The sequence below is a fragment of the Lagenorhynchus albirostris genome, chromosome 6 (assembly GCF_949774975.1).
Source record: "Lagenorhynchus albirostris chromosome 6, mLagAlb1.1, whole genome shotgun sequence".
In the NCBI taxonomy this organism is placed as follows: domain Eukaryota; kingdom Metazoa; phylum Chordata; class Mammalia; order Artiodactyla; family Delphinidae; genus Lagenorhynchus; species Lagenorhynchus albirostris.
In genome coordinates, this window is record NC_083100.1 from 13973879 (window position 1) to 14000431 (window position 26553).

Sequence of the window (26553 nt, forward strand, 5' to 3'; positions counted from 1 at the left end):
TTACTATGTGTCTCGACATGTTTCTCCTTGGGTTTATCCTGCCTGGGACTCTCTTCACTTCCTGTACTTAGGTGGCTATTTCCTCTCCCATGTTAGGGAAGTTTTCAACTATAATCTCTTCAAGTATTTTCTCGGGTCTTTCTCTCTCTCTTCTCCTTCTGGGACCCCTATAATGTGAATGTTGTTGTGTTTAATGTTGTCCCAGAGGTCTCTTAGGCTGTCTTCATTTCTTTTCAGTCTTTTTTCTTTATTCTGTTCTGCAGCAGTAAATTCCACCATTCTGTCTTCCAGGTCACTTATCCGTTCTTCTGCCTCAGATATTCTGCTATTGATTTCTTCTAGTGTAGTTTTCATTTCAGTTATTGTATTGTTCATCTCTGTTTTTTCTTTAATTCTTCTAGGTCTTTGTTAAACATTTCTTACATCTTCTCGATCTTTGCCTCCATTCTTTTTCTGAGGTCCTGGATCATCTTCACTATCATTATTCTGAATTCTTTTTCTGGAAGGTTGCCTATCTCCACTTCATTTAGTTGTTTTTCTGGGGTTTTATCTTGTTCCTTCATCTGGTACATAGTCCTCTGCCTTTTCATTTTGTCTTTCTCTCTGTGAATGTGGTTTTCGTTCCATAGGCTGCAGGATTGTGGATCTTCTTTCTTCTGCTGTCTGCCGTCTGGTGGATGAGTCTATCTAAGAGGCTTGTGCAAGCTTCCTGATGGGAGGGACTGGTGGTGGGTAGAGCTGGGTGTTGCTCTGCTGGGCAGACCTCAGTAAAACTTTAATCTGCTTGTCTGCTAATGAGTGAGGCTGAGTTCCCTCATGTTGGTTGCTTGGCCTGAGGTGACTCAACACTGGAGCCTAGAGGCTCTTTGGTGGGGCTAATGGTGGACTCCAGGAAGGGTTATGCCAAGAGTACTTCCCAGAACTTCTGCTGCCAGTGTCCTTGTCCCTGTGGTGAGCCACAGGCACCCCCACTTCTGCAGGAGGCCTTCCAAAACTTGCAGGTAGGTCTGGTTCAGTCTCCTATGGGGTCACTGCTCCTCTCCCCTGGGTCTTGATGTGCACACTACTTTGTGTGTGCCCTCCAAGTGTGGACTCTCTCTTTCCCTCAGTCCTGTTGAAGTCCTGCAATGAAATCCCACTAGGCTTCAAAGTCTGATTCTCTGGGAATTCCTCCTCTTGTTGCTGGACCCCCAGGTTGAGAATCTTGATGTGGGGCTCAGAACCTTCACTCCAGTGGGTGGACTTCTGTGGTATAAGTGTTTTCCAGTTTGTGAATCATCCACCCAGCAGTTATGGGATTTGATTTTATTGTGATTGTGCCCCTCCTACCATTTCATTGTGGCTTCTCCTTTGTCTTTGGATGTGGGGTATCTTTTTTGGTGAGTTCCAGTGTCTCCCTGTTGATGATTGTTCAGCAGTTAGATGTGACTCCAGTGCTCTTGCAAGAGGGAGTCAATTGCCTCCTTAAATGGTTATTCAGTGGTTTCTCCCGCACTGATGGAGACCAGAGTCTGCTTTCAGTCTCACCCATGAAAGTCTTGGTGAGGCTGAGTAACTTAGTGTGAAATTTGAATTTGGGACTATTTTGCATTTTGCATATGAAAATGAGGTATTCCAATGAGGCAATTAAATTCTGCTTCATAAGGAACTTTTTTCTTCTGTTGTGAGCATAATTTTGGAAAGAGGTGAAAGTATAGCTGTGTCCTGGGAACTCTTTATTAAGTCTGAAAAGTGCCACCCCTGTCACCTCTTGAACTCAATATGTTCACACCATTCAGTTATACTACAGGCTGACATTTTTCTGTCCTATATTGTACTGAAATGAAGATGATCAATTTCTGTGACTTTGTTAGGTTTTGTAAGTTCACTTCTGCAGAGAGGCTACAGAGGTGGATGAAAATGGAAAGGTACGTAGTGGAAATAAACCAACATCCTCATGGCTGTCACTTGTGGTGGACCAGTTCCCTTGCTCCAAGAGGAGTGAGGCAGAGGGTGCCCGGGAAAAGGCAACCTCTTATTAAGAAAGAGATGCCAGAATCTCAGATGTCTTTACGGAAGGCAAAGGCTTTGCTTCTTTGAGTCGATAGCTCTGTAGTTTCTGCTCAGTTATCCCTGGGTTACAGTCACAAAAAGATCCAGCGAGGTCAACTTCCACAGGATGAGTGAGTGATTCAGAGAGCTGAGAGTGACTGGGGGCGCCGTTCTGTCCCAAGAGAGAGACTGAAGGAAGAAAAGAGGGCTGTCTCCCTGGTCAGTGATTTTATTTTGCAGACCAGGGGCAGTTGGGGTAGAAGGAAGGAGTGAGTCTACTGGGATGGAAGCTGATCACAGGAGCACGAGTAGGGACAAGAATCAGGCCAAGATCTTGCTCTCAGTTGCCAATGACCATGGAAGCAGGATCTTTTGTTTAATGTGACAAGAGCTGAACCAAATTCCCTGATGCTCTCAGATGAGTTGCCATGGGGAGAATCTTAGACATGGTGCCTTAGCCAACATGCGCTCAGATCCAGAGCTCACTGACTTTGGGCCTGGAACTAAGGTGAGGACCTGGAGACAAGAGAAAGTGATGCTGAGGTGTGTGTGTGTGTGTGTGTGTGTGTGTGTGTGTGTGTGTGTGTGTGTGTGTTTGTCTGCCAAGCGGATGCACAAGTCTTTAGTAGGATAATAATCATCGCTCAAACATAATGAACACTCAATATATCCAAGGCACTGTTCTAAGACTTTTTTCTTGTACAGTTCAGTTTCTAAGATTTTTACATATATTAACTCATTTAATCCTCACAACAACTCTACAAAGGAGGTACGATTATTATCCTCATTTAACAAATGAGGAAACTGAGGCAGAGTATAAGTGACTTGCACAACAAGTAGAAAGAGCCCAGGCTGTCTGATCTTGAATTCCTGACTCTTCATTACCTTACTCTTTGTGAATATATGGCTGAATAATGGTCCCCAAAGATACACAGTTCCTAAGCCCTGGAATCTGTGAATGTTACTTGATGTGATGAAAGGGACTTTGCAGATGTGATTAAGTTAAGAGTGGTGAGATGAGGAGATTATTCTGGGTTTTCCCCTGGGGTCTAAATGTAACCACAAGTGTTCTTATAAGAGGGAGCCTTGACTACAGAAGAGGCAGAGGTGATGTGATGCGAGGAAGGAGGCATGAGCAGGTAGCTTCTAGAACGTGGAAAAGGCAAGGAAGCAGGCCCTTCCCTAGAGCCTCCAGAAGAGCCAGCCTTGCCAACATCTTGGCTTTCATCCTGTCAAACCTATTTCGAACTTCTGGCCTCCAGAATTTTACGATAATATTAATAAATTCACGTTGACTTAAATCACTAAATTCATGGTAATTTGTTATAGCAGCCACAGGAAACGAGTGCACCATGATTCTCAACTCTTTTCATAGAAAAACGTAGAGGTGATGTATGTCCTCAAGGCATATGCTTTCATTTTGACTCTCACCAAATTAAATAGTGTATGTATATGTACGTGTGTGTGTGCATGTATGTGTTTGGTGAGGGCAAGACATAAGGAGCACATGTTTTAAGCATGAGATTCAGTCGTATGAAAGTAATATAAATTCATTTTTAAGAAAACTCTAATATTATTATTCACTATTAACACTATTTTAAAACTTACTACTTTGACCCCACAAAGAATATTAACAGGTAGGTGGTATTGATGAACGAACCTATGCAAACCTTACTTGGTTGCTTGTAATGATACACGTTGTTATTTGCCTCATTCATTTGATTTGGTGATTCACTTCCACTGATGCCCACAGAAATGTTCACAGCAATATACTACACTCCAAAAATGTAGATGGAGATGCTCTATTCATGCTTCTTCATCTCCCCTTGTCCTTTCCTTAATAAAAATGTATCCATGGTTAGAAGGATAAGGAAAGGGAAGGAAAAACAAAAATGACAACTCAACACACAAATCCCAGCCCACTATTAGGGGTTAAGATCTGGGGATGTTTTCATTCTGCCAGTGTAAGCTTCATCTTTTTGCTTTTGTTCAGAAAGTTCATCAGGATGCAAGTGACAGGAAGTGAGGTCTGATTGGAATAACCTGGAATCTTACATAATTAAAAATGCAAAGAATTCACAAACCTTGGTCCTGTATTATTAATTGCAAAACACTACGCTTTTTGTCAGACAGTCCTGGACATCGGCACCCAGTGCTGAGATAGGCAAGGAATGTACATTTCTCTTTCACAGGTGTGAGCAGGGCTTATCATATGGTACACAGGTTGTATGTGCACACACCAGGGCTGCCTTCACCATTTGAACACACATGAACCCCTGTTTGCTAGGACAATTTCCCAGGGGTGGCACTGAGAGTTGTCTTTTTCTGATTTACAGAGGGCACCATGTGGGCTAACAGGGAGCTCGAGAACACTTGCATTGGCACAGCAGGAAGAGGGTCCGTGGATGGAAAGCCATGTCCTTTCTGGGCTATTTTGACCTCAAAAAGAAGGAGACAGCAACTGGAAAAAGGCAGGAAAGACACCTGCCATTGGGAGTGATCCTCATGAAGAAATCTGAGTGGGGCTATCCAGAAACCACATATTAATAATCCCTACAGTACTCTTATGTAAGATGTGAGATGGCTCCCCTACATCACAGGAAGATGCCAATGCTTAGTGAATATTCATGGTAAGGAGATCCTTATGTGTGTGTCATACTTTATTCATCATAAAAATCACCCTTAAGTGAAAAAAATGATAATCCAAAGAGGCAGTCAAATTGTATAATAGAAGGATTTAAAGAAATCTCGAAATACTTTTTGCTTATTTTCAGTTCGAGGTAAACTTTATGCCAAGTGAACCTACTAGGTTGTCACTAGGCCAGGCTAGTTGGACGCCAAATACAAGTTGCCCACGTATATATTATAACTGAGTTTTCCAAGTATAAAACAAGTTCTGACACTTCATTTCTGTCTTTGAAGTAATTGTGGGCAGTAAAGGTTCATAATGTGTGTTACAGGAACATAACATCTTGTCAGGTGGCAATGGTTTACTTGAATGAATCAAGGAAGTGCTAGGTTTTTTAAACAGTGAATTTAAAGTGTTTATCAATTCCCACATTGCATTGAAAAGGCTTAGTTGTGTAGAATAAGGACATGTAGAATATTTGAGAGAAAATGAAAATGTTGGAGTCCATTAATAATGGAAATGTCTTCCTAGGATGAATCATTATTTTTCCTGCCCTCTCATGATTTCCTCGTGTCTCTGTAATTGCAGTGATCACAGTTTGTTCTGTCATCCCTGTTATTTATGTTACACATGTATCTGATTCCTCTAAGAGGTGATAAGATCAGGAAAATTACAGACTGTTTTAAATTATTGTATACCCAAATCACAGAGTAGGGTGTTTAGCTCACAGTAGATGTTAGATAGTAATTCTATGAATTACATTGGCAATTATGTCTATGGGTAGAGTTTAATTCTAATAACATTGACAATATCAATATCTCAAGACTATCTTGAATCTAAAATGTACGTTTTATTAGTATCCATGCATGGGGAGACCAGTACTTCAGAAGATGACTGCCACGAACAGATAATTTATTACTCTCAGTTCCCAAGAGGAGGGGGAGCACACCACGCCGTGTGGGGCCACACGGCACCAGGGTTGATCAGACCAGAGGCGGAGAGAGAAAATGTGGGCAAGAACCTTTATTGTGGTTTCCATGGAAGGAACAGGTGAGGCAAAGTGATCAGGTTTAGGATTGGTTAGTTTGAATAATTTCAGCAGACTCTGGGTAGAACTGTGTCTAGTTGTCTGGTACCTGGCCCTGGTTGAGTAAGACTGGGCATAGTGGTCCAGTGTGCGAGCTCCGTGAGGGAAAGATAAAGGAGGTGATTGGATGTGGACTCTGGACTGGCTGGATTGTCAGTGAAAGGCATGTTCTCACGTGAGTCTTCAACTATCTCTAGGAATTGGCTAGTCCTAAGGGGGGCAGTCTCTCCAGGGTCAGCAAGGCCCCAGATGTCAAAGCATCAGAAGAAAAAGGCACGCTTAATCCAAATGAAGAAACTATTTCTAGACGTACAGAACAGTGAGAATATGATGGTGACTGTTCACCAAGCGCTTGTTTAGTGCCTGGCCTTGTGCCATGTCCTTCGCATGTGTGAACCCTGGACCTTCTGATTTGGTGGTGTCTTAGCTAGCTTAGGTAACTCGCCCAAGGGCATTCTGCTGGTAAATGTCTAAACTAGGATTACCGGCCTAGACAGTCTGGCTCCCGAGAACCACAAAGGGGCCCAGTACTTTTTGCTGGAGGTGGCATGGAACAGTTAAAAGAACACAGCAGCGGCAGAGAATGAACTTGGTGAGAGGGTGGCTGCGGAAGGTTCGATATGTTCTTCTCAGTGGGGAGAAGAATGATTGTGTTTTGAATGAATGAAAAATACCTACACACAAAATCTCATCAAGCTCAAAGAAATATATACTCTTTATGATACTCTGTTCTGACGTTTGTTCAAATGGACTCGAGTTAATTGTCTTACGTTAGAATGCACTTCTTAACGAAAAGATGGTATTAAGCCTTGGCTTCGGTAAGTGGGTGGGTTTCCAGTGAGTGGGCTATGCCATTATCTCCATCCCAGCGAGCAAGCTGGGAGCAGCAATAGCCAGTCCAGGGACAAGCCGTGGCCAATGGTAAGGGAGATGGGTGCAGAGCTACCACCCACAGGGAGTAGGGCTAGAAGCCCCAAACCATGTCTCGAAGTGTCACAGTCACTTGCCAGTCAGGGAGGACGACACTTCTGAAGGGTCAGGGTGGGGTCTGTATGGAGGGAGGTCAGGGTCAAGCCAGGCCGTCTGCAAGAACAGGAGAAAAGAAAGCTGGTTTCAAATTATTTATTTTTGGCTGCGTTGGGTCTTCGTTGCTGCTGGCGGTCTTTCTCTATTTGCAGAGAGCGGGGGCTACTCTTCGCTGCGGTGCGCAGGCTTCTCATTGCGGTGGCTTCTCTTGTTGCGGAGCATGGGCTCTAGTTGCATGGGCTCTAGTAGTTGTGGCCCACGGGCTTAGCTGCTCCGCGGCATGTGGGATCTTCCCAGACCAGGGATCAAACCCGTGTCCCCTGCATTGGCAGGCGGATTCCCAACCACTGCGCCACCAGGGAAGCCCGAAAGCTGGTTTTAAAGAACCCCGGCTATTTGTGGTAATTTATCACAAGGAGCCAATTTTAGATGATTCTCATTTGGGAAGCTTCCAAGACCATGCCTTACTAGAGCTCTCCAAGCCAGTACAACCCTAAATGATGCCGAGGACCCACTCAAGTTGCCATCTTGTTCCTGAAGCCTATACTATGTGTGGAAGTGATCCTGAAAGGACTATATCAAAACCAAGGAACTGTGTGTGGGCTTCCCTCAGACTAGCATTCAGTAAATATTCATACAATCCAATTCCGTTGAAAAAAAATCTTGACCTGAATGGGGAAAATGTGTCACACATCTGCAATATACATTCTCATCGTTTTTTGTTTTTTAAAATTTTTATTGGAGTGTAGTTGATTTACAATGTTGTGTTAGTTTCAGGTGTACAGCAAAATGATTCAGTTATACATATACATCTATCCACTCTTTTTTAGAGCCTTTTCCCAAGTAGGTCATTACAGAATACTGAGTAGAGTTCCCTGTGCTATACAGTAGGTCCTTATTAGTTATCTATTTTATATATATATTAGTGCATATATGTCAATCTCAATCTCCCAGTTTATTCCTCCCCCAACCCCCCACTAACCATAAGTTTGTTCTCTACATCTGTTACTCATTTACAGAACAGAAATAGAGTCACAGATGTACATTCTCACCGACTTAATCAGTATTCACAAATTCTCAGAGCATCGGTTATCTATATTATATGAGTAGGGTACTACTGCCACCTTGTGATCAGAGATAGAAGTGTTTTCATTCTGGGAATTGATTCTGTAATACTTCATTTCAATATGAATTAGCTACCTTCACCTACTTTTGATCAATTCTTTCTTTTCCTTGTTTTGTTGCTTTATATATATTTACAAGAATTTATACTAAAATCAAAACAAAACAGAACTCTGCATTAACCCAAAGTGGGCAAAAAACCACCCCAAACGATTAGAAGTAAGGAAGGGGCCAGTGTCACTAAGTGTCTCTAATCCACACCTATTTTTCTCAGATGAGTTGAATATAGCAGCTTTGAGACCAAATGCTGAAAATAGCAGGACACATGTTAGATTAAATCCTAGGAACTCTAAAGGGTTTTAGACATCCCTTCAGGGTAAATATTAAAGAGCTCTCTGAATTTAATTGTCAAAGATGACTGGAGCTGCCATTGAGTTTGATTTAGACACTTGGTCAGGGTGGTAAGAGGATTATTACAAAATCAGGTTAAATATTTTGTAAACCATATATATATATGGTTTGAAGGATCTTAGCTCCCCAACCAGGGATTGAACCCAGGCCATGGCAGTGAAAGCTCTGGGTCCACTGAACGGCCAGGGAATTCCCCTGTAAACCTTATTTAAAGAGAACATTCCCAACCACTGAAAATTAAAATAAATAAAATAAAATATGGCAGGAAAACCTTTACATTGATTCTAAACTAACATAAACCTTTTTTTGTGCTCCAAAAATAGCACCCCTACCCCTGGCATGAGAAGATCATGGATTTTTTTTTTTTTTTCCTCTACGCGGGCCTCACTGCCGTGGCCTCTCCCGCTGCAGGGCACAGGCTCCGGACGCGCAGGCCCAGCGGCCACGGCTCACGGGCCCAGCCGCTCCGCGGCACGCGGGATCCTCCCAGACCGGGGCACGAACCCGTGTCCCCTGCATCGGCAGGCGGACTCCCAACCACTGCGCCACCAGGGAAGCCCAAGATCATGGATGTTAAATGTCATCCGCCTCTTATGCAATTTTCACCAGTTTCTTTCTCATCAGAAGCCTCTGCAATTTGTTCGCTTCGTGAAGGCCATCTGTGGGTGGCTATGACACTATTTTCATGAGAAGTTGTTCTTATAATAGTTCTTCCTGGAATCTTATTATTTCTAATTGGACATCATTCTCTTACTTCTTCATCTCAGTGGCCATTCCTTTTTTTTTTCCTGGTGTCTTTATTTTTTTAATTTTTTAAAAATTGAAGTATAGTTAATTTACAATGTTGTGTTAGTTTCAGGTGTACAGCAAGGTACAGATTCTTTTCAGATTCTTTTCCCTTATAGGTTATCTACATACCAGATATTGAATATAGTTCCCTGTGCTATACAGTAGGACCTTGTTGGTTATCTATTTTATATATAGTAGTGTGTATCTGTTAATCCCAAATTCCTAATTTATTTCCCCCTCCTTTCCCCTTTGGTAGCCATGTTTGTTTTCCATGTCTGTGAGTCTATTTCTGTTTTATAAAAAAGTTCATTCAAATCATTTTTTTTAGATTCCACATATAAGTGATATCATATGATATTTGTCTTTGTCTGACTTACTTCCCTTAGTATGATAATCTCTAGGTCCATCCATGTTGCTGCAAATGTCATTATTTCATTCTTTTTTATGTCTGAGTAATATTCCATTATACATATATATGCCACATCTTCTTTATCCGTTCACCTGTCAGTGGACACTTAGGTTGCTTCCATGTCTTGGCTACTGTAAATAGTGCTGCAGTGAACACTGGGGCAGTGCTCATAACTTTTAATGTTGTTATCTAATTCTGAACAGGAAAGTTCTTTGCTGAGCATGGAAGGAGTATGTGTTTGTAGAGGGCAAATACAGGTCTTATTGTTTTTATTGGTTAAAAATAAGAATCTAGGCCTTATTCAGATATTCTTAGCAATAACTCAGATAAAGAACAAATCAGGATCCTAGAATACATAAGCTACCCACTGTTTAAAAGGAGGAGTTGCCTGATCAAATAAGGATCTCTGAACTGTTAGTTTGAAACACATCCTGAACAATGATGTCATTCTAATCTTCCAGGAAAAACACTAGAGGACTCAGGCAAGAGATGACTAATGTTAAAGCTACTCCCTGTTTTTTTGTTTTCGTTTTTTTTTGCGGCACGTGGACCTCTCACTGCTGTGGCCTCTCCGGTTGCGGAGCACAGGCTCCGGACGCGCAGGCTCAGCAGCCGTTGCTCACGGGCCCAGCCACTCCGCGACATGTGGGATCCTCCCGGACCGGGACACAAACCCATGTCCCCTGCATTGGCAGGCGGACTCTCAAACACTGCGCCACCAGGGAAGCCCGTTACTCCCTGTTTTAATATGGCTCTTTGGAACCTGTGTGGAACTAAGACTGGGAAGATAAGAATCCTTTAGCTGCTCTGGGGTAATGCTCAGATAACAGATTCGTTAGGGTTTCCTGAGGCCATGACACCCATGGTCCTTGTTTATCCTGCATACCCTTCCATCAGAGCAAGGTTGATTTCTTGGGTGTAATTATTGATTTCTGGGTCAGTGCCAAGACAGCATGTCTGAGGCCCTTCCTAAACTCATACCCTCTTATTCCTTATAATTACAGTATTTCTTTTAGTTTTCAGCTCTGAAAAATGCTAGCAACTGAGTGCTCAAGGGGGCAGGATTCTTGTACCATTAAAAGCCTCCATTACCACCTGAAACTTTGACCTTTCTTACTGGCTATTCAATCTTTCTGAAGACCTGGACTGGGCTCCTGCCTGGTTAGGAGGTGCTGAGTGGCCAAGTCTCTCCAGGACTGTCCAAGGAGGCTCTGCATGCCCTAAGAATCAGGCACCACCACTCCCACTTCATACTCGGCACAGGTACACGCATTGCTTTTACAGCATTTCATGTAGTTCTTATTCTCTCAACTAAATTGGAAGCTCTTTCGGTGGTGGGGACCCCATCAACAGCCTTTAGCTCTCAAGGAAGCCCTGGAAGTTTTGTAGGAACTCAGTAGTGTTTGTGGTTGATAATCAGATAGATAATGGAGAATGAGGAGGAAGGAAGAGGAACAGGGGGAGAAGTTGGCAAGGGACAGATATCAGTAGAACCAGGGACATCGGAAGGATGACACGAAGACTCAAGGTTCAGAAGCCCTGGATTCAAGCAGGATGGTGACACTTAGTGCAATCCGGGCTCGTGGTGCTTTCGTTGGCATCTTGTCATTTTCTGTTTGGAGTTTAGAGGTGTCTAGCAGGAGACAACAGAGAGGCAGGGTTGTTCACAGGCCCAGGAGAAACGTCAAGGAAACTGCTCAGTGGAAGGCGATGCAGGCACTTTTCTCCTCTGCTCTCACCCTGGCACCTACCCTCAGGGGCTCCTGCGGCCCTGGAGCCACAGACCAGGGCTCTCCTCCGCAGCAGAACAACTGAGAGGTCACTGTTAGGCAGCTTTGGCTCTTGCTGGTGGGAAAGTTCTAGATGTCACCCTCTCCCATATTTAGACCCTTTTTACTAGAATGTCCCCTAAATCACAGGGTGGTGGTTAGAGGCGTCTTAAACTGTGGACATCAAGAAGGTCCAGGGGCCAAGGACAAAGTGCCAATGCCTGGGGAACCTGTATCGGGGCAGTAGATAGAGCAACGGGGCCAACGCCGTTCCAAGGGGGACAATGAGGGCCGAGCTCCTGGATGGCTGCTGTACTCGTTGCTGCTTCTCTTCTGTTCCTCTGCCCAGAGCTTCCTCCCCAGACAGATAGGTCTCCTCCACCATCAACTGCGAACGATGAAAAGGACCAGTGGTTCCAGCAAAACTTTGACCATTTAAGCGATGGTAACGGGTAAGTCTTGCAACAGGTAAAAATCCATTAGCAGGGCAGGTGGCGACCGGTGAAGGGTGGCGTAAGCCTGAGGCCTTGTGGAGGGTTCCACGGAGATAGGGGGAGGAGTAGGGGCACAGATGGGGAGGGGAACCAAAGTTTTCCACCTGCCTCCTCCAGGCCAGGCTGTGAGCTAGGCATTTTGCATCCTATCTCATTGTTCTGTTTTTACTTTTAATTAAGAAATATTTCAAATATGCACAAGAGTACAGAAAATAACATCGTGGATATCCCTGTAGCTGCATCTAACAGATGTCAACACTTTGTGGAATTTCTCCCCATCTCTTTATTTTTGTTTGTTTGTTTTGTTTTTCCTAATGACTTTTTATTTGTATTTATTTATTTATGTAAACATCTTGATTGGAGTATAATTGCTTTACAATGGTGTGTTAGTTTCTGCTGTATAACAAAGTGAATCAGTTATGTATATACATATGTTCCCATATCTCTTCCCGCCCCATCTCTTCTGAGGTCTTTTTCAGCATCGTTGCTTGCGGCATGTGGTAGAAGACCAGCTAGTACAATTTTAAAAATAAGAAAGCAAGGAAGCCGAAACAAATAGTTGTCTTCCAAGAAGGCCAGTTGTAATGTGGTTCTCGTCTTTGATATCTATTCGTATATTCTGTTAATGTCTTATTTTTTGGAATTTGGGATGCTTATTTTTTATTTATTTTTAACATGTTTATTGGAGTCTAGTTGATTTACAATGTTGTGTTACTTTCTGCTGCTCAGCAAAGTGAATCAGTTATCCATATATCCACCCTTTTTAAGATTCGTTTCCCATATAGGTCATTACAGAGTATTGAGTACAGTTCCCTGTGCTCTACAGAGTGTCTTATTTTCAAACTATTTTAATGATTTTTTTTACTACAGGAAATTTTACTCATAATTCCCCCTCCTTACATAACTGTTTCTATATCCCTGTGCTCTCATGCGTTTTTCTCCTTTTCATGTAGTTACAATCATAGTTTCTATGTAATTTGGAGCTCTGTTTCTCCTCTGTCATGGCCACAGGATATTCTTTCATAAACTTACTCTATTGTTAGCATCCATGGAAAATGGCTTTGCTTACCAGCCATTCTGTTGAGTTTGTGTGCCCACATTTCCTTTAGGGGAAATATTATGTTATTTCTCTTGGCTTTGCTTTTACCTCTTTCAATTCCAAATTACGATCATGAAGATTTTTTAGATGCATAGAACTGAGCTGATCATACTAATTTCATGGCATATAATCACCATCATTCTACGCTGCAGCCTCTCTTTTACGATTTTATTTTATTTTCCTCTCTCCTCACTCCTCGTTCCTAATATTTTTCCCCTCCTGTGTCTGTTATATTTACTATATACCTTTCCAAATGATTTTGTAAGTTTCTTTACATGTATGTTCATGAGAAACATATGTATTGCTTTCTGTTTTAGAAAATGTACTTAAATGTTATCATGCTCTAAATCAATTCTGTTCCTTACTTTCTTTTTCCAATCAACATGAGGTTTTGAGATCTGTCCTTGGTGTTATATGCACAGCTAGCTCCTTCCTTCCTTCTGTTCAGCAATCTCTATGCGTGGTGGTGCACATTTTACTTATCTGTTCCCGTTTTTATGGACAACTTCATGGTCTCTAACGCCTAGAAGCCCCAATGCATCTATGAGAAAATTTTTCTGGGAAGTAGACTCAGGAGTAGAAAAGCTGTATCTGAAGGTACAGGTTTCTCAGTTTTACAAAATCCTGCCATATTGCTCTCCAAATGAACACACAAGCTATGGTCCCACCAGCAATGCATAAGGGTTCTTGTTTTTCCACGTCCCTACCAACAAATGATTTTATTGAAATTCTGAATTTTTGACTATCTGATGGGGAAAAATAGCATCTCATGGTTGTTTTATTTTTTATTTTTTTCTGTGTGGTTTTTTTTGAAGTATAGTTGATGTACAATATTATATAAGTTACAAGTGTACAAAGAGTGATTCACAATTTTTAAAGGTTATACTTCATTTATAGTTATTATAAAATATTAGCTGTGTATTCCCTGTGTTGTACAATGTATCATTGTAGCTCATTTTATACCTAATAATTTGTACCTCTTAATCCCCTACCCCTGTATTGCCCCTCCCCTCTTCCCTCTCCCCATTGGTAACCACTAGTATGTTCTCTGTATCTGTGCGTTCTCAGCGTTGTTTTTTTGCGGTACGCGGGCCTCTAACTGTTGTGGCCTCTCCCGTTGCGTGGCACAGGCTTCGGTCGTGCAGGCTCAGCGGCCCAGCCGCTCCGTGGCATGTGGGATCTTCCCGGACCGGGGCACGAACCCGTGTCCCCTGCATTGACAGGTGGACTCTCAACCACTGCGCCACCAGGGAAGCCCTCAGAGTTGTTTTAATTTGCACTTCTCTGTTGCTAGTGAGGGGTCAGTTTTCTTTTGTGAATTGCACATTACTATTCTCTATCCATTTTCCTATTGGGTGTCTTGTCTTTTTCCCCCTCTCATTTGTAGGAGTCCCATCAATATACTAAAAGTGCTATACCTTAACCTGAATCTTTTCTAGTCACATTAAAAATGGACTAAAAACAATTTATCTGTGTCTAAATAAGCTAACACAGAAAGTTAAATATTTGTAACCCTCACATGAGCTGTCAATTTCAAAGCTGGGAGAGAAGATGAAAAGGTCACAAGATGGGAGAAGGTCTGAGCTGCAAACACCAGAGACAGTGTGCTTTTATTTCCAGCAAGAGAAGCTCAACTCAAATTAAGCATAAAGAAGGACTGTACTGGCTCTCAAAAGTTCAGGGAGGTCAGGCTTCAGGCAGGGAGAGACACAGAGAAAGAGTTTATCTTTTCATCTCTTGCTTCTGGCTTTGCCTCGCTGTGGGACAGGCTTCCCCTTGACAGTAACAGAGACCACCCCTGGGCTCTCCAGGCTAAGGGATGCTTGTGATCTCCTTGTCAAAGGGAGTGTTTGGGTGTCACTGAGGGTGGCGTCTGTACTCAAGGTTACTCAGAGTCTAATCGGCATATACAAAATTATTACTTGACTGTAGTAAGTCAAAATTTGACTTTGCTAAAATTTGTAACTTTAATAAGTTATCAAGTCCTTTCTACTACTCTTTAGTAAGTGACAAATTTAGAAACCTAATTCTTCTTTGTACTTTAAAAATTAAATTACAGATCTTACCTATTTATAAACCTAGCAAATGTTAACAGTCACTTTTAAGGGTGCTTTTGTAATCTAATAAAATTCTCTTAAATATTTAAACTTTATTTGTAAATTTAATATGTTCAATTTTCTTTGAAGTCCTTCAAAATCTTAGTTTAACAAACTAACCTTCCCAAGTACCTAGATGTTCTGATAAGTCAAATACATAAAAATTGTTCATATGGAGACTCATAAATTCTCTTAAATGTTCTCATACTGTTTACAACCTTAATCAACTTCTCTTATTCCTTTCACCTGAAAAACTCAAGTTTCAGTCAATTACCAGATGTGCTTTTTCATTGGAATGACTGGATTAACCTGTTAAGTACTCAAATTCTCCTAAGCATCACCAGTGCTTAAAATATCCAATGTGCACGGATTGTTTTTATCTCCATATGTGATGAAGTTGAATGCAACCAGAAGTCTTGGTCAGGACATAAGATCTGGAGTAACACGCTGGGAGGGTATTTTTCGTCAAGAGGGACAAACAGAGCTCTCTTTAAGGGCCATTGAGCCAACAGGGACTTTGAGTCCATGCTTATCAAATGGGGTGGCCTCACAGCCATTCTCAAATTACTGTACACATTATTTAATTCTGAAATCAGATTTGAGACTCTAAGCCCCTGACCAGATGATTTCAGCATTTGACGGGATTCAGCTATTAATTCTTTGATTCTCTTCTAAATTCTTTTCATATCCTTCTTACCTAGCAGGACAAAAATTTTATAGTTTTGTGAGCACATCTGACTGAATTCTGCACACCTCTGAAGAACTGGTCAGGCTCTGCTGTCACAAATCCAGATTCATACCAATGACGCTCCAGAGCAGAAAAATCCTCTTTCCAAGAATAAACCACGGTTCCAGGTGAGACAACGCAACTTGGTTCTGTTTGTGCTGTGTGCTCATTTCTGGAATAATCTTTGTATCCTGGACTATGAAATATTTGGAATGTCCTGTCTTGAGAAAGAGGCTTTCTCTTCTTCATGGTGATATTAAGAAAAAACATATGTTTTTCCTTAAACACATACATTTATAATTAACTAAATGTAACTACATATTAATGTATGGGTATATCTTATATCTTATAGATATTATATGGTGCATAAAATCATGATATAAGGTACCTATGTAATCCTTTTTTAAAGGATAGATGTAGAATTTTATCAAATGTCTTTTGGAAATAATGAAGATGATCATATAATTCTTCTATGATTTATTAAACTGGTAATTATAAAATGGTAAATTACATTAGATTTCCTAATGTTGAAACTTCCATCACTAATATGCATCCCACCTGGCATCATGTATTATTGCTTTAAAGTGCTGATAGAATCTTCTGGCTAATAGTTTGTTTTATTACATCGATATTTATTACTGAAATTCCCTTGTAATTTTCTTTTTCATGGATTTTCTTTGTCAGGTTTTGATATCATATGTAACTCCAATTTTTTTTGAAAAAGGGAAGACTTCCTCCATACTCTATGCTCTGGAGCTATTTAAATAACATGAAGGGACTTCCCTGGTGGTCCAGTGGTTAAGAATCTACCTTCCAATGCAGGGAAAGTGGATTTGATCCCTGGTCAGGGAACTAAGATCCCACGCGCTGCAACTACTGAGCCCGCGTGCCACAACTAGAGAGAAGCCCACACGACACAACAGAAGATCCCACGTGCACAACTAAGACCCGAGGCAGCCAAATAAATAAATAAATATTAAAATAAATAAATAGCATGAAAATGATCTGTTCAAGGGTCAACTGTATTTCTCTTTCATTCTCTCTCTTCTTTCAACTTTCTCTATTCCTTCTATGATAATTTGTCTAGAAGTTCTATCTTTTCTGCAGTGTCTTTTAATAATGCATATTTTCTGACACAATCATTAATTACATACAAATTCACAAAATTATTTGCTTAGATTTGAGTGAACGGCTCTATAATTTTTCGAATGCCTTTGAGAGGTTATTTCTCTATTCTCATTCCTATTTTATTTATATGTACTCTTTTACCCTTTTTCTTGATTAGATTAGATTAGGGTTTCTCAGCCTTGGCACTACGGCCATTTGGGGCCCAACGATTCTTTGCTGTGGCGGACTGTCCCGATATTGTAGTACGTTCAGCAGCGTTCCTGAGCTTGACTCACCAGATACCAGTAGCAACCCCCTTTCACCCCAGTTGTGGCAGCTAAAATATCTCCAAACATTGCCAAATGTCTGCTGGGGGTGAGGGTGGGGCAAAATTGCCCATGTTGAGAACTACTACATTAGATAACAGTTTATCTGGATTATTTAAATTTTCATTTTGTTTTTAGAGAGCAAGATGGTTTTATTCTTCTAGTTCTATCATTTTTCAGTCTCATTGACTTTTGCTTTTATCTTTATTACTTCTTTTGGAGCCATTTTGTCTATGTTTGTCTAAATAGCTGGGTTGGATGCCTCATTTATTTATTACCGCTCTTACCTGTTTCACCCTATGGTGTCAAGTGGGGTTCAAGGGGGTGTCTGCATCCCCCAGCCCAGTCCACCCTCACAGATCATTTTGTATCATGCTAGAGGTCATTGGCTTGCCCCGTGGATGTTTCATCACTTTGGAGAAGTCTGTGCTTTGCCAGCTCTTCCCAACTCTCTCCATGATTTGGATTCTTAATGTTTTCTATTTTCCTCAGAGAATGAGTTGCCATTTCTTTTTATCCTTTTTTGTGCATTTGGTTCATTTCAGAGTGAAAAAGATGGTAGAAACACCTTTCAACATCATATAATCCCAAGTCTAATATGCTAATTCTGTTAGGTCTGATTTGAGCAAACGATATTGTTGGCTGCTAATTGTCAAAATGTACCTGCAGTTTGTAGGAACAGCAACTTGCAATGTCACTTGCTTACATCAGTCCTCAGAACCATCATCCAAATCTTTATTTTTGACAAACTAAATTGTACTACCACCCTACTGTTAGAAACAGCAAACAGACAAATCCCAGTTGTGGTGCGTTGATGATTTAAAATAATGCTCTTCTTGCCACAGAGGCATTGAATGGATGATGACTTCCATAAACATGGTGGCCCAGCGCATCTAATGACTGTGCTGCCAGGCAAAACATGGATGTCAACGAGCGTTACCCGGATGAAAAACACTGAGACATGGGAGCCCTCTTCCTTGTGGAACCCAGATTTTATGGACAAAGCCTGCCAACTGTGTACGTTTATGAGATTTTTGTACTCTCTTGCTCTAAATAAAATAGACTCTTCATGTTCTTAAGCTATAACCTCATGTTCAGAATTTAAACTTGAAAAGATATATACTTTGTCAGTCTCAAAATTCTCTCTTATTAGGCTGAGAGGACTTAAAATTAATGAAATTTAAACTCTTAAAATAACCACCACTCAGAGGCAGTAGTGACCATTGTATTAAAAACAGTTTGTCATTGTTAAGTGTAAGGCCAATGTTTGCCTTACAGTGACAGTGCCGCGGCAGCATAGAAGGCCTGGTTGTTCTCCAATGTGTTATCCTTCCCACCTGGTATTATGTGTATTGTGCAGTGGAAAAGTGTGATTTTTTAAAAAACTTACTTATAATTATTATCATTATATGAAACCAAACAAAGAATTATAAAGTGTTTCTAAAAGTTTTAAAAATTGGGTGCAGAGTCTTTCCTCTCATTTTAAAAGGAGCATGCATTGCTTTTAACAACTCCAAGAATGCTATTCATGTCAGCGCAATGATGTCTTTATTATGAGAATCATAATTCTTGGTACCCTTTAACAGTGAAAGGTTATTAATAACTTTATGTTAATAGCAGAGGTCTCTTTCTAACTTCAAAAAATGTTCTTTTGGAATTCTAAGTCACTGACTTTTTCGTGATGTGGTGACAGTCCGGTAATTTCATGAGCTCTACCTTTCTTCATGAGAAATTGTGATTTGTCTGTGGGTGTTGTTGGAATATTGATATAGGTTTTCTGTATGGTCCTGAAACACTTTTCAAAAATGGAAGTACTAATTGTATTGACCGAAGTCACAGCCTGTATTTGACAAGGTCAGAAATAACCATTGACTCTGAATTCAATTAACCTGTAACACATCCAAGGGATCCAATAAATTGTTTTGGGGTGGAGTTGCTCTTTATTTGCTAGCACAAAACTTATATGACTTCAGTGTTTATGGCACTCCTTCCTTCTCCATTTGCTACAGAAATTCCTATATTTGCTGGGTCCCTTCCTCCCTGTGTCCACCCTACCTTCTAATCACTGAAGAGAACACCAAGATAGCTGAGAAAGAGATTAGGTTGAAACACATAAAAAATTTTGGAGAAAAGGAAAATAAGGTCCTTGAACTGGGGCTAAGAAGAGAGTATGAGGGTTTGGCTTGTGAGTTTCCCAAACAGAATAAGGAAGAACAGAAGGGTCAAAGGTGGGTCATGACTTTTATCCTCATTAATGTGCTTTGCGGTTCGCCTGCTGAGAATAGAATTCTCTTTTAATTACTGTGGGTTTTAATTACTGTAGGTTGTTAAATTGTCCTTTAAATGTGACTTCACAGAATGACCCCTGAGCATCATTGAGATAGGCTTGGAGCTGGGACGCTTTGCTGCAACGCTTGCCCCTGGACAAATGTCTCCGTGAGTAATAAAATACAAAAAAACTATAAGGGACAAAAAATAACGGTGTGCATGTGCAGTTGGGGCAAATTCTAGACAACAAGATACAAAAGATACAAAAAAACCCTGCCACTTCTGAAGAGCTGGGAGCAAACACAGGGTGTTGGGGGCAAAAGCAGGGTACTTCGCATACCCCCTGCACTCAACACTACCAAAGGGGTGGGCAAACCACCTAAGCTACCCCTCCAGCCTGACCCCTGGACACACCCCTACCCTCACCCCATGTAAGGAACCAGCTCTTCCCCCTTGGGGAGTGAGCCAAGGGAACCTGTTTTTTGTTCTCACTCCCTCCTGCGGCCCCAGGAGTCCCAATAAAGCCTTGCCTGAATTTCTTGTCTGGCCTCTAGTCAAAGTCTCTTGACTGGGGAAGGCCAAGAACCCTGGTGGGAATCAGCGTGACACCTCTCCTCATAATTTATTCAGGGTATTGCTCTATCTCGACTGGAAACTGAAGGCTGATAGGGATTAGGAAATCAATATTTTTGAAACAAATTTTTAAACAATTTTTAAAGAAGCAAACTTTTTAGCATGTATTACTGTACCCTAGATTACTATCTGTCATACTGTTACAGTAAATGATTACTATATAATATAGGGATTCTTACTGTATTAACTCGTATAACATTTGTGAATCACATTATATGGTCCCTTGTTTGTTTGTTTTTTAATTAATTAATATTAATTAATTAATTTTTAGCTGTGTTGGGTCTTTGTTGCTGCACGCAGGCTTTTCTCTAGTTGCGGTGAGCGGGGGCTACTCTTCGTTGCGGTGCGCGGGCTTCTCATTGCGGTGGCTTCTCTTGTTGCTGAGCACGGGCTGTAGGCGCGCAGGCCTCAGTAGTTGTGGCATGTGGGCTCTAGAGTGCAGGCTTAGTAGTTGTGGCGCACGGGCTTAGGTGCTCCGCAGCATGTGGGATCTTCTCGGGCCAGGGCTCAAACCTGTGTCCCCTGCATTGGCAGGTGGATTCTTAACCACTGCGCCACCAGGGAAGCTCCTTTAGTGGTGTTTTAAACATTTCTTTTCCTGATTTTTAAAATTGGTGTTTTGGGGGGAAAGTATAGATGATTATAAAGAAAGAAAAAATGTTTCTCATAATCTGACTGAGATGTGATTTATAATAAGGAAAATATGTTTGATCTTCGCCCCCCTTTTGGCACAGAGCTCCTAAAACCCTTGGAATCTCCTAAGTGACAAAGGTGTCTTTCGTTATGTGTTAAGGTGACTTTTGGATGCACGTAAGGATGGGGGCTTGTTGCCTGGAGAACCAAACATGTGACTAGAGGGTTGGAATTTTCACTCCCACCTTCTTGACCTCCAGGAAAAGGTGATGGGCTGGAGGTTGAATCAATTATCAATGGCCAATGATTTAATCAAAAGGACGGGTTTTGGAGAGTTTCTGGGTTGGTGAACACATGAAGATTTAGGGTGAGTTTCATGCCTGAAGAGGTCATGGAAGCTCCCTGCCCTTACCCCATACCTTGCCCTAGGCATCTCTTCCATCTGGCTGTTCCTGAGTTATATTCTTTTATAGTAAACCGATAATCTAGTAAGTAAAATGCTTCTCTGAGTTCTGTGAGCCACTCTAGCAAATCAATTGAATCGGAGGAGGGGACGTGGGAACCTCTGATTTACAGCCAGTTGGTCAGAAGTACAGGTGACAACCTGGGCTTGCAATTGGCATCTGCAATAAAGGGCAGTCTTGTGGGCCTGAGCCCTTAACCTATGGAATCTGATGTTATCTCCAGGTAGATAGTGTCAGAATTGAGTTGAATTATAGGACACCCAACTGGTGTTGAACCATTGCATGGTGGGAAAACCACGACACACATGTTGGAATTGGGGTGCAGCAGTTAACTGACCTATCAGAGATAATGGTCGCTAAAATCTTGGTTTACATTTGTTTATTCTTTTTCTATGGTTAAATATTGTAATATATATGTTACAATATATAATTGATGTTTATATATATATAAACCTCAATTCAAATAGTGTTGAGAAACTAGAAGGGGGAGCTCTCATGCCTGGCAAGAGCTCAGCCAATGAGAGACAGTCACAACTTAGCCAATGAAAAGCCATGGACTCTGTTTACTATCTCCCTCCCAACTTCCTTTTCCCTTTATAAAAGAATTCTGTTTTTGCACGTGACTCACCATGATTGTAGAACCCAAACTGCAATTCTTTGCTAATCCCAAATAAATCCATTTTTTGCTGGCAAAATAACTGGCAGTCTATTTGTTTTAGGTCAACAATATATAGTGTCTTTTCTTTTTTTTCTCCAAACAGAGTCAAACTGTGTTTTAGGTTTTAGATACTATTTTTCCTTCAGTGACATTGTTGTTTCTGGAAATGCAGCCTTAATTCTATGAGTCTAGCTGAACTTTCTTTTCTAAGAGAAGGGGAGAATGGATATTTGGGTCCACCTAGCACTCCCTGTTACAGCCCTTAGTAGGGAAATGAGTCAAAAGCTCTTTTACTTTCTGTGAGGTCCTTGATATAAGTGGCCAATATGCTCCCCAGAAATGTTTTTCTAGTTTATTCTCTCCAATATTGCACAAGTGTGTCTGCTTCATCTAGCTCTTGCCAGCATTTAATATTATCATTGAAACAAAATATTCGACAGTTTGATAGGAGAAAAAAAATCATCACTATATTTGCATTTTTATGACTATTAGTAGGACTAAATTTTTTTCATATGTTCATTGACTGCATCTCTTCTTTGTGAATTGTTTCTTTATGTCTTTAGCACATTTTTTTGATATCTGCATTCAGACACTTGGGGTATTATGCTGCTTGAAATTAGTATGTCTAGCAAGTGGAGAGTGAATTTGTTTCTTCTGATGTTGAGGATTAAAAACAACCTTAACACAAACAGACTTCCTGAGACTTATAGAAAACCCTACTGAAAAACAGCTTGATGGTAATTGTTATTTGGGTCCTTTATAACTTAGGAAATTCAAGCTCATGTTGGCTTTATCTGGGTGTCGCAGGCAAACCAGAATGACTAGAAAATACCCTCCACACCATTAACCATGGATTTTCTAAATTCTTAGAAAACAGTGAAGCAATGCCAGCTTATCTCTTTCAAATAAGAGCTACCCTTGGAGTCAGGCTGATAAGTCAATTGCCCTGGTACTGTGTGCAGAGTGCATGAGGAAAAACCATCTTGTGATGGGAGCGTATCTGGGGTTCACATCCAGTGCCCAGGATGGGAAGACATACTCAAAATGAGACTTGAGAAATGGTAGCTCTTCCTGCTTTCTGCTGCCTGCATTTAATGTGTCAGTATTAATAAAAATGTCCTTTTGCTCACCTTCATTGAAATATTTAAAGTGGAAATGGGGGGAAAAGTCTCTATATGTTCTCAATATTTGCATTTTGGCCTCATAGTCAAGCATGTATTAAGTAGCACATCTGCTCTAACTGTTGTCATAAGCAAAGTGTGTTTATGCTTTAACGCTGGAGACCTAACAGCTTCCACTACGTTACCGAATCCAAGCTCGTCCTGCTCGCTGCACGACAGGCCAATAAATCTAGAGGCAATTTGTTGGGGCAAGGAATAGTGACTTTATTCGGAAACCCAGTAGACGGAGAAGATGGTGGACTAGTGTCCCAAAGAACCATCTTGCCTGAGTTAGAATTCAGGCTTCTTTTATACTAAAAGGGGAGGGAGTAACGTCAAACATTTCCTGGTTCCCATCAGCCTCCAGAGGGATTGTGTTCATTTCTTCCTCCCTGTAGTCATTCACAGGCAGGCCTGGTCAGGAGGTTTCCTGTGACTTAAACAAAGACATTTTAGTTTAACGCTTCCATTACCTGGGAGGCAGCGTTCCCAGAGATGGGCCATTATGTATAACTTAAGCTTGTAGGCAACATCCCTTTAGTGGTTAGCCTCTAATAGAATACAAAGGTTCTTTCCTATTACACTGCCTCAGCAGCAGGCAAGCAAGCCTTGGTTGATCTTGCCAACTTCCAAACCATCATGGCAGACAAAGTAAGGGTTCACCAACAATCTATGGGTCATAGTTGGTGGTTCTTACTCAGGATCCCTTGTAGTGAGGTTAAGAATAAAATACCTGAATCTGTTGGCGTACCAAGCCAAGCAAAAATTTACTTTAATGGTAGTAAATATTTAATGTAGAAAACTATTTCTGTAGGTGGGTTAATCACTTGATAAATCAGTTGATCACCCACAGGGTCATCCAACTTGAGCTGTGTCTGCCTCCAGTCCCACCATGTGATACAGTTCCCTGAGAGATACCCAAGCCATACACAGTTAAGAGTTATCTATCCATTTCTAAAGGTAACTAACTGGATTGGCTTTAAAATGGGTTATCTCAATTGTGACTTCATAGTGAAGTAAATCGTATTCCAGGATTTCCAAAATAATGAAAGAAAACTCATACTTTTGATAGGTATAATTATCTAATTTCAGTTATCTTTTAATTCTTTTCTTGTCTATAACCTGTGATAATTAACTATTTTTTGGTAAATTATGTACAATTACTGCCTTGGGATTTTGAGCTGTAGGTGACTACACACCTATCATTCATATTAAACTGGAAAAGGCATAAAACTTCTAACCAGATAGATACTTCTGAAAAAAGCAATCTCAGATTGTACTTTAGGCAGAATTTGTTGTAATATTCAGATATTTCAGTGGTGAACAAGTATTAATAGCCCACTATTTCCAGTTTCTATAGTCATGCTATATGCTTATTCTCTTCTAAGTCTATAAAGCCCTTGAACTGGATTTTTATTCTTTTGCCTCTTTTAGACAGCAGAGCTGGGTCCTAGTTGGTTAATAGATCAAGACTGGCAGAATACGGCCATACTTCTCTGCTCTAACATTGACTTTTTGTTCCATCCTGACAAAATCATTTAATTTTTCAATTTCTAGATCTCTGTATGAAAAAGGAGGTCACAGAGAACTTAAAAGAATTACATTGTTTTGGTATTCTGGTTTCTGAATTACCAAAATTAAATCATATTAAACAACCTTGTATAATTTTTTCCCTATATCCTAGAATACCTTGAAGTCATTCAAAATTCTCTGGCTGCATAGTACAGCAAACACCCAGAAATGGTGAGACAAGTTTCCAGTGTCATGGTGGAAATGCTGAAAAGCCCAGAAAACAATGAAAAGTTGACAAATGATTTCAAGTAAGTGAAGGTTTGTGCATGAGAATGCAGAGGAGAGTCTTGTGACGTGTCAGTCTGAAAACCTGCCATGAATTTGAATTTTCCACCATTACTAACATGGCCTTAATTAAGTTCAGGCCTACTGCTTAGAGGTAACTTATTGAGGTTTAGTACTGCCACATAATTCTGATAATTTATCACCATCATGTAAGGTCCCAGTCTCAACTGATACTTTTCAGCTGCGTTGGGGTGGAGATCAGAGAGAGAGATGTTGGATTCCACAGCAGGAAGCTCAAGGAGGACAGTGGGAGCAGGTACATCCCAGGGTACCTGAAAGTCCCCTAAAGAAGAAGCAAGCGCCACGGGTGGAGGGGTGACCCTGGACACTAGCCTGCACAGTATTCCTCTTAGCTATTGGACGGAAGACTTTGGGCTACTGAACCCATGACGTGGTTCTAGGAGCCTCAGGAACTGAGCACAAGTTCTCTTTTAACCTTGAGATAGTTTTTCCTCTTGAAAGTGAAACTCTTATGAATGGTTGATTGCTTTGAGTTTGGCTTTAAAAGGGAGGAAAAGAGGTTCCTATCAGAAAATAGGAGCATTTTATAGAAGAGAGAAAATAGAAGAAAACAAGATATAATTAAAGGATGAAAAGTAATGGTTCTCACTGTTTTCTTGAAGGGTGGTCACATATCTGTCTTGGGAGGTAGCCCTGAAAAGGCTATACTTTAGGGGGTTGTAGCATCAAGAAAAAATAGGGAGGGATTAAGAAGCAGTTTCTTCTTTTAAATGTTAAAGAAAGGTCAAGGGGCACTTCTGGAACAGTCTGAGGACCTACTTTGGAAAATGAGAATTTTGCTAGCTGTGAAGGGACCTGAGACATAGACTAGAAAGCTCATGTTCAGACTTTGTCAACATTACACAGTTTTGTCCTTCCTTCGGTTTTCCAACAATTACTTTCGATAATAAAACTTACCAGTGGTGGGGGAGGAGGAGGGAGAGGGGTGTGGGAGGCCATTTTCTGAAACATTGTTCTCTAGTCGACTAAGGTCGTCTGACAGTTACCAATGGTCAAATCGAAGGTTCTATGTCTTGACAGAAAGGTGGATTGCTGTCTTTTTTGGGGAGGCTCATGAAGTGACCTGGTTGCTATAATTGACTGGATCAACAAGTTAGAGGTAGTTAGGACAAGTTAGCAGTGACTTAAAGACTCGCAAAATTTAGGTAAAGAAAGTCTACAACAGGAGAAACAAAGCAAAGCAAAACAAAACCCAGTGCATTTAGAAGACCATTTTCAAAGCACTTCGCAGTGTGATTGTTCTAACCAATCACTCTGGCAGCTAACAGGGCAGAAGCATAAAGGGCAGCCTTTTCCTTTAATCAGATGAAGTTGCTTCTTATTTTGTTTTTAAAGTTTTGCAATGATTTTAAAACACTGTCACGACCAATGAAAACCCTCTAGGTGACAGCAGTTTTTAACTTACAATGCTATTTAATCCATAGTTTCTAGCCACCTTTTTGGGGAATTCCTTAACACTTGACTTGATACATTGGGAACCAGGGTCCTATGGGACCTCTTAGAGGCTCATTTTTATGAAATTCAGAGCACATGAGAGATGCTCTGCTTTGTGCCATGAGAGAACTTCTAGTCCCATCAACTGTGAATGCATGGGTGTAAATCTAACACCTCTAATAAGAAATTAGCTTAAAGTACACGGTCTGCCAATAGTGAGTCAGCAACAGAGAAACATACCCAGAGTAAGTGTTACTGGGGGATGAAGGCTTTTTGTAGAAGTGCACCAAATCTTTCAGGGCT

General features: G+C 41.0%; 1 protein-coding gene and 1 long non-coding RNA gene across 4 annotated transcripts in view; both read left to right on the forward strand.

Moving 5' to 3' along the window:
- The window catches only part of FAM124B (family with sequence similarity 124 member B), a 31039-nt gene extending 26393 nt beyond the window's left edge, over positions 1–4646 (forward strand). For both annotated transcript variants that reach the window (XR_009541029.1, XM_060151965.1), the window contains one exon: positions 4368–4646. Coding sequence is in view for 1 of the 2 variants with exons in the window: in XM_060151965.1 (XP_060007948.1) it covers positions 4368–4469 (102 nt within the window). In the remaining variant the exon portion in view is untranslated. The remainder of the gene's footprint in view (positions 1–4367) is intronic.
- The window catches only part of LOC132522044 (uncharacterized), a 98110-nt gene that overhangs the window by 34128 nt on the left and 37429 nt on the right, over positions 1–26553 (forward strand). The window contains exons 2-4 of one of the 2 annotated variants that reach the window (XR_009541031.1): positions 15664–15817; positions 16374–18139; positions 19480–19558. This is a non-coding gene — a long non-coding RNA (uncharacterized LOC132522044). Of the gene's footprint in view, positions 1–15561; positions 15818–16373; positions 18140–19479; positions 19559–26553 lie in introns of those variants that run through there. The other variant, XR_009541030.1, reaches the window with a different exon arrangement.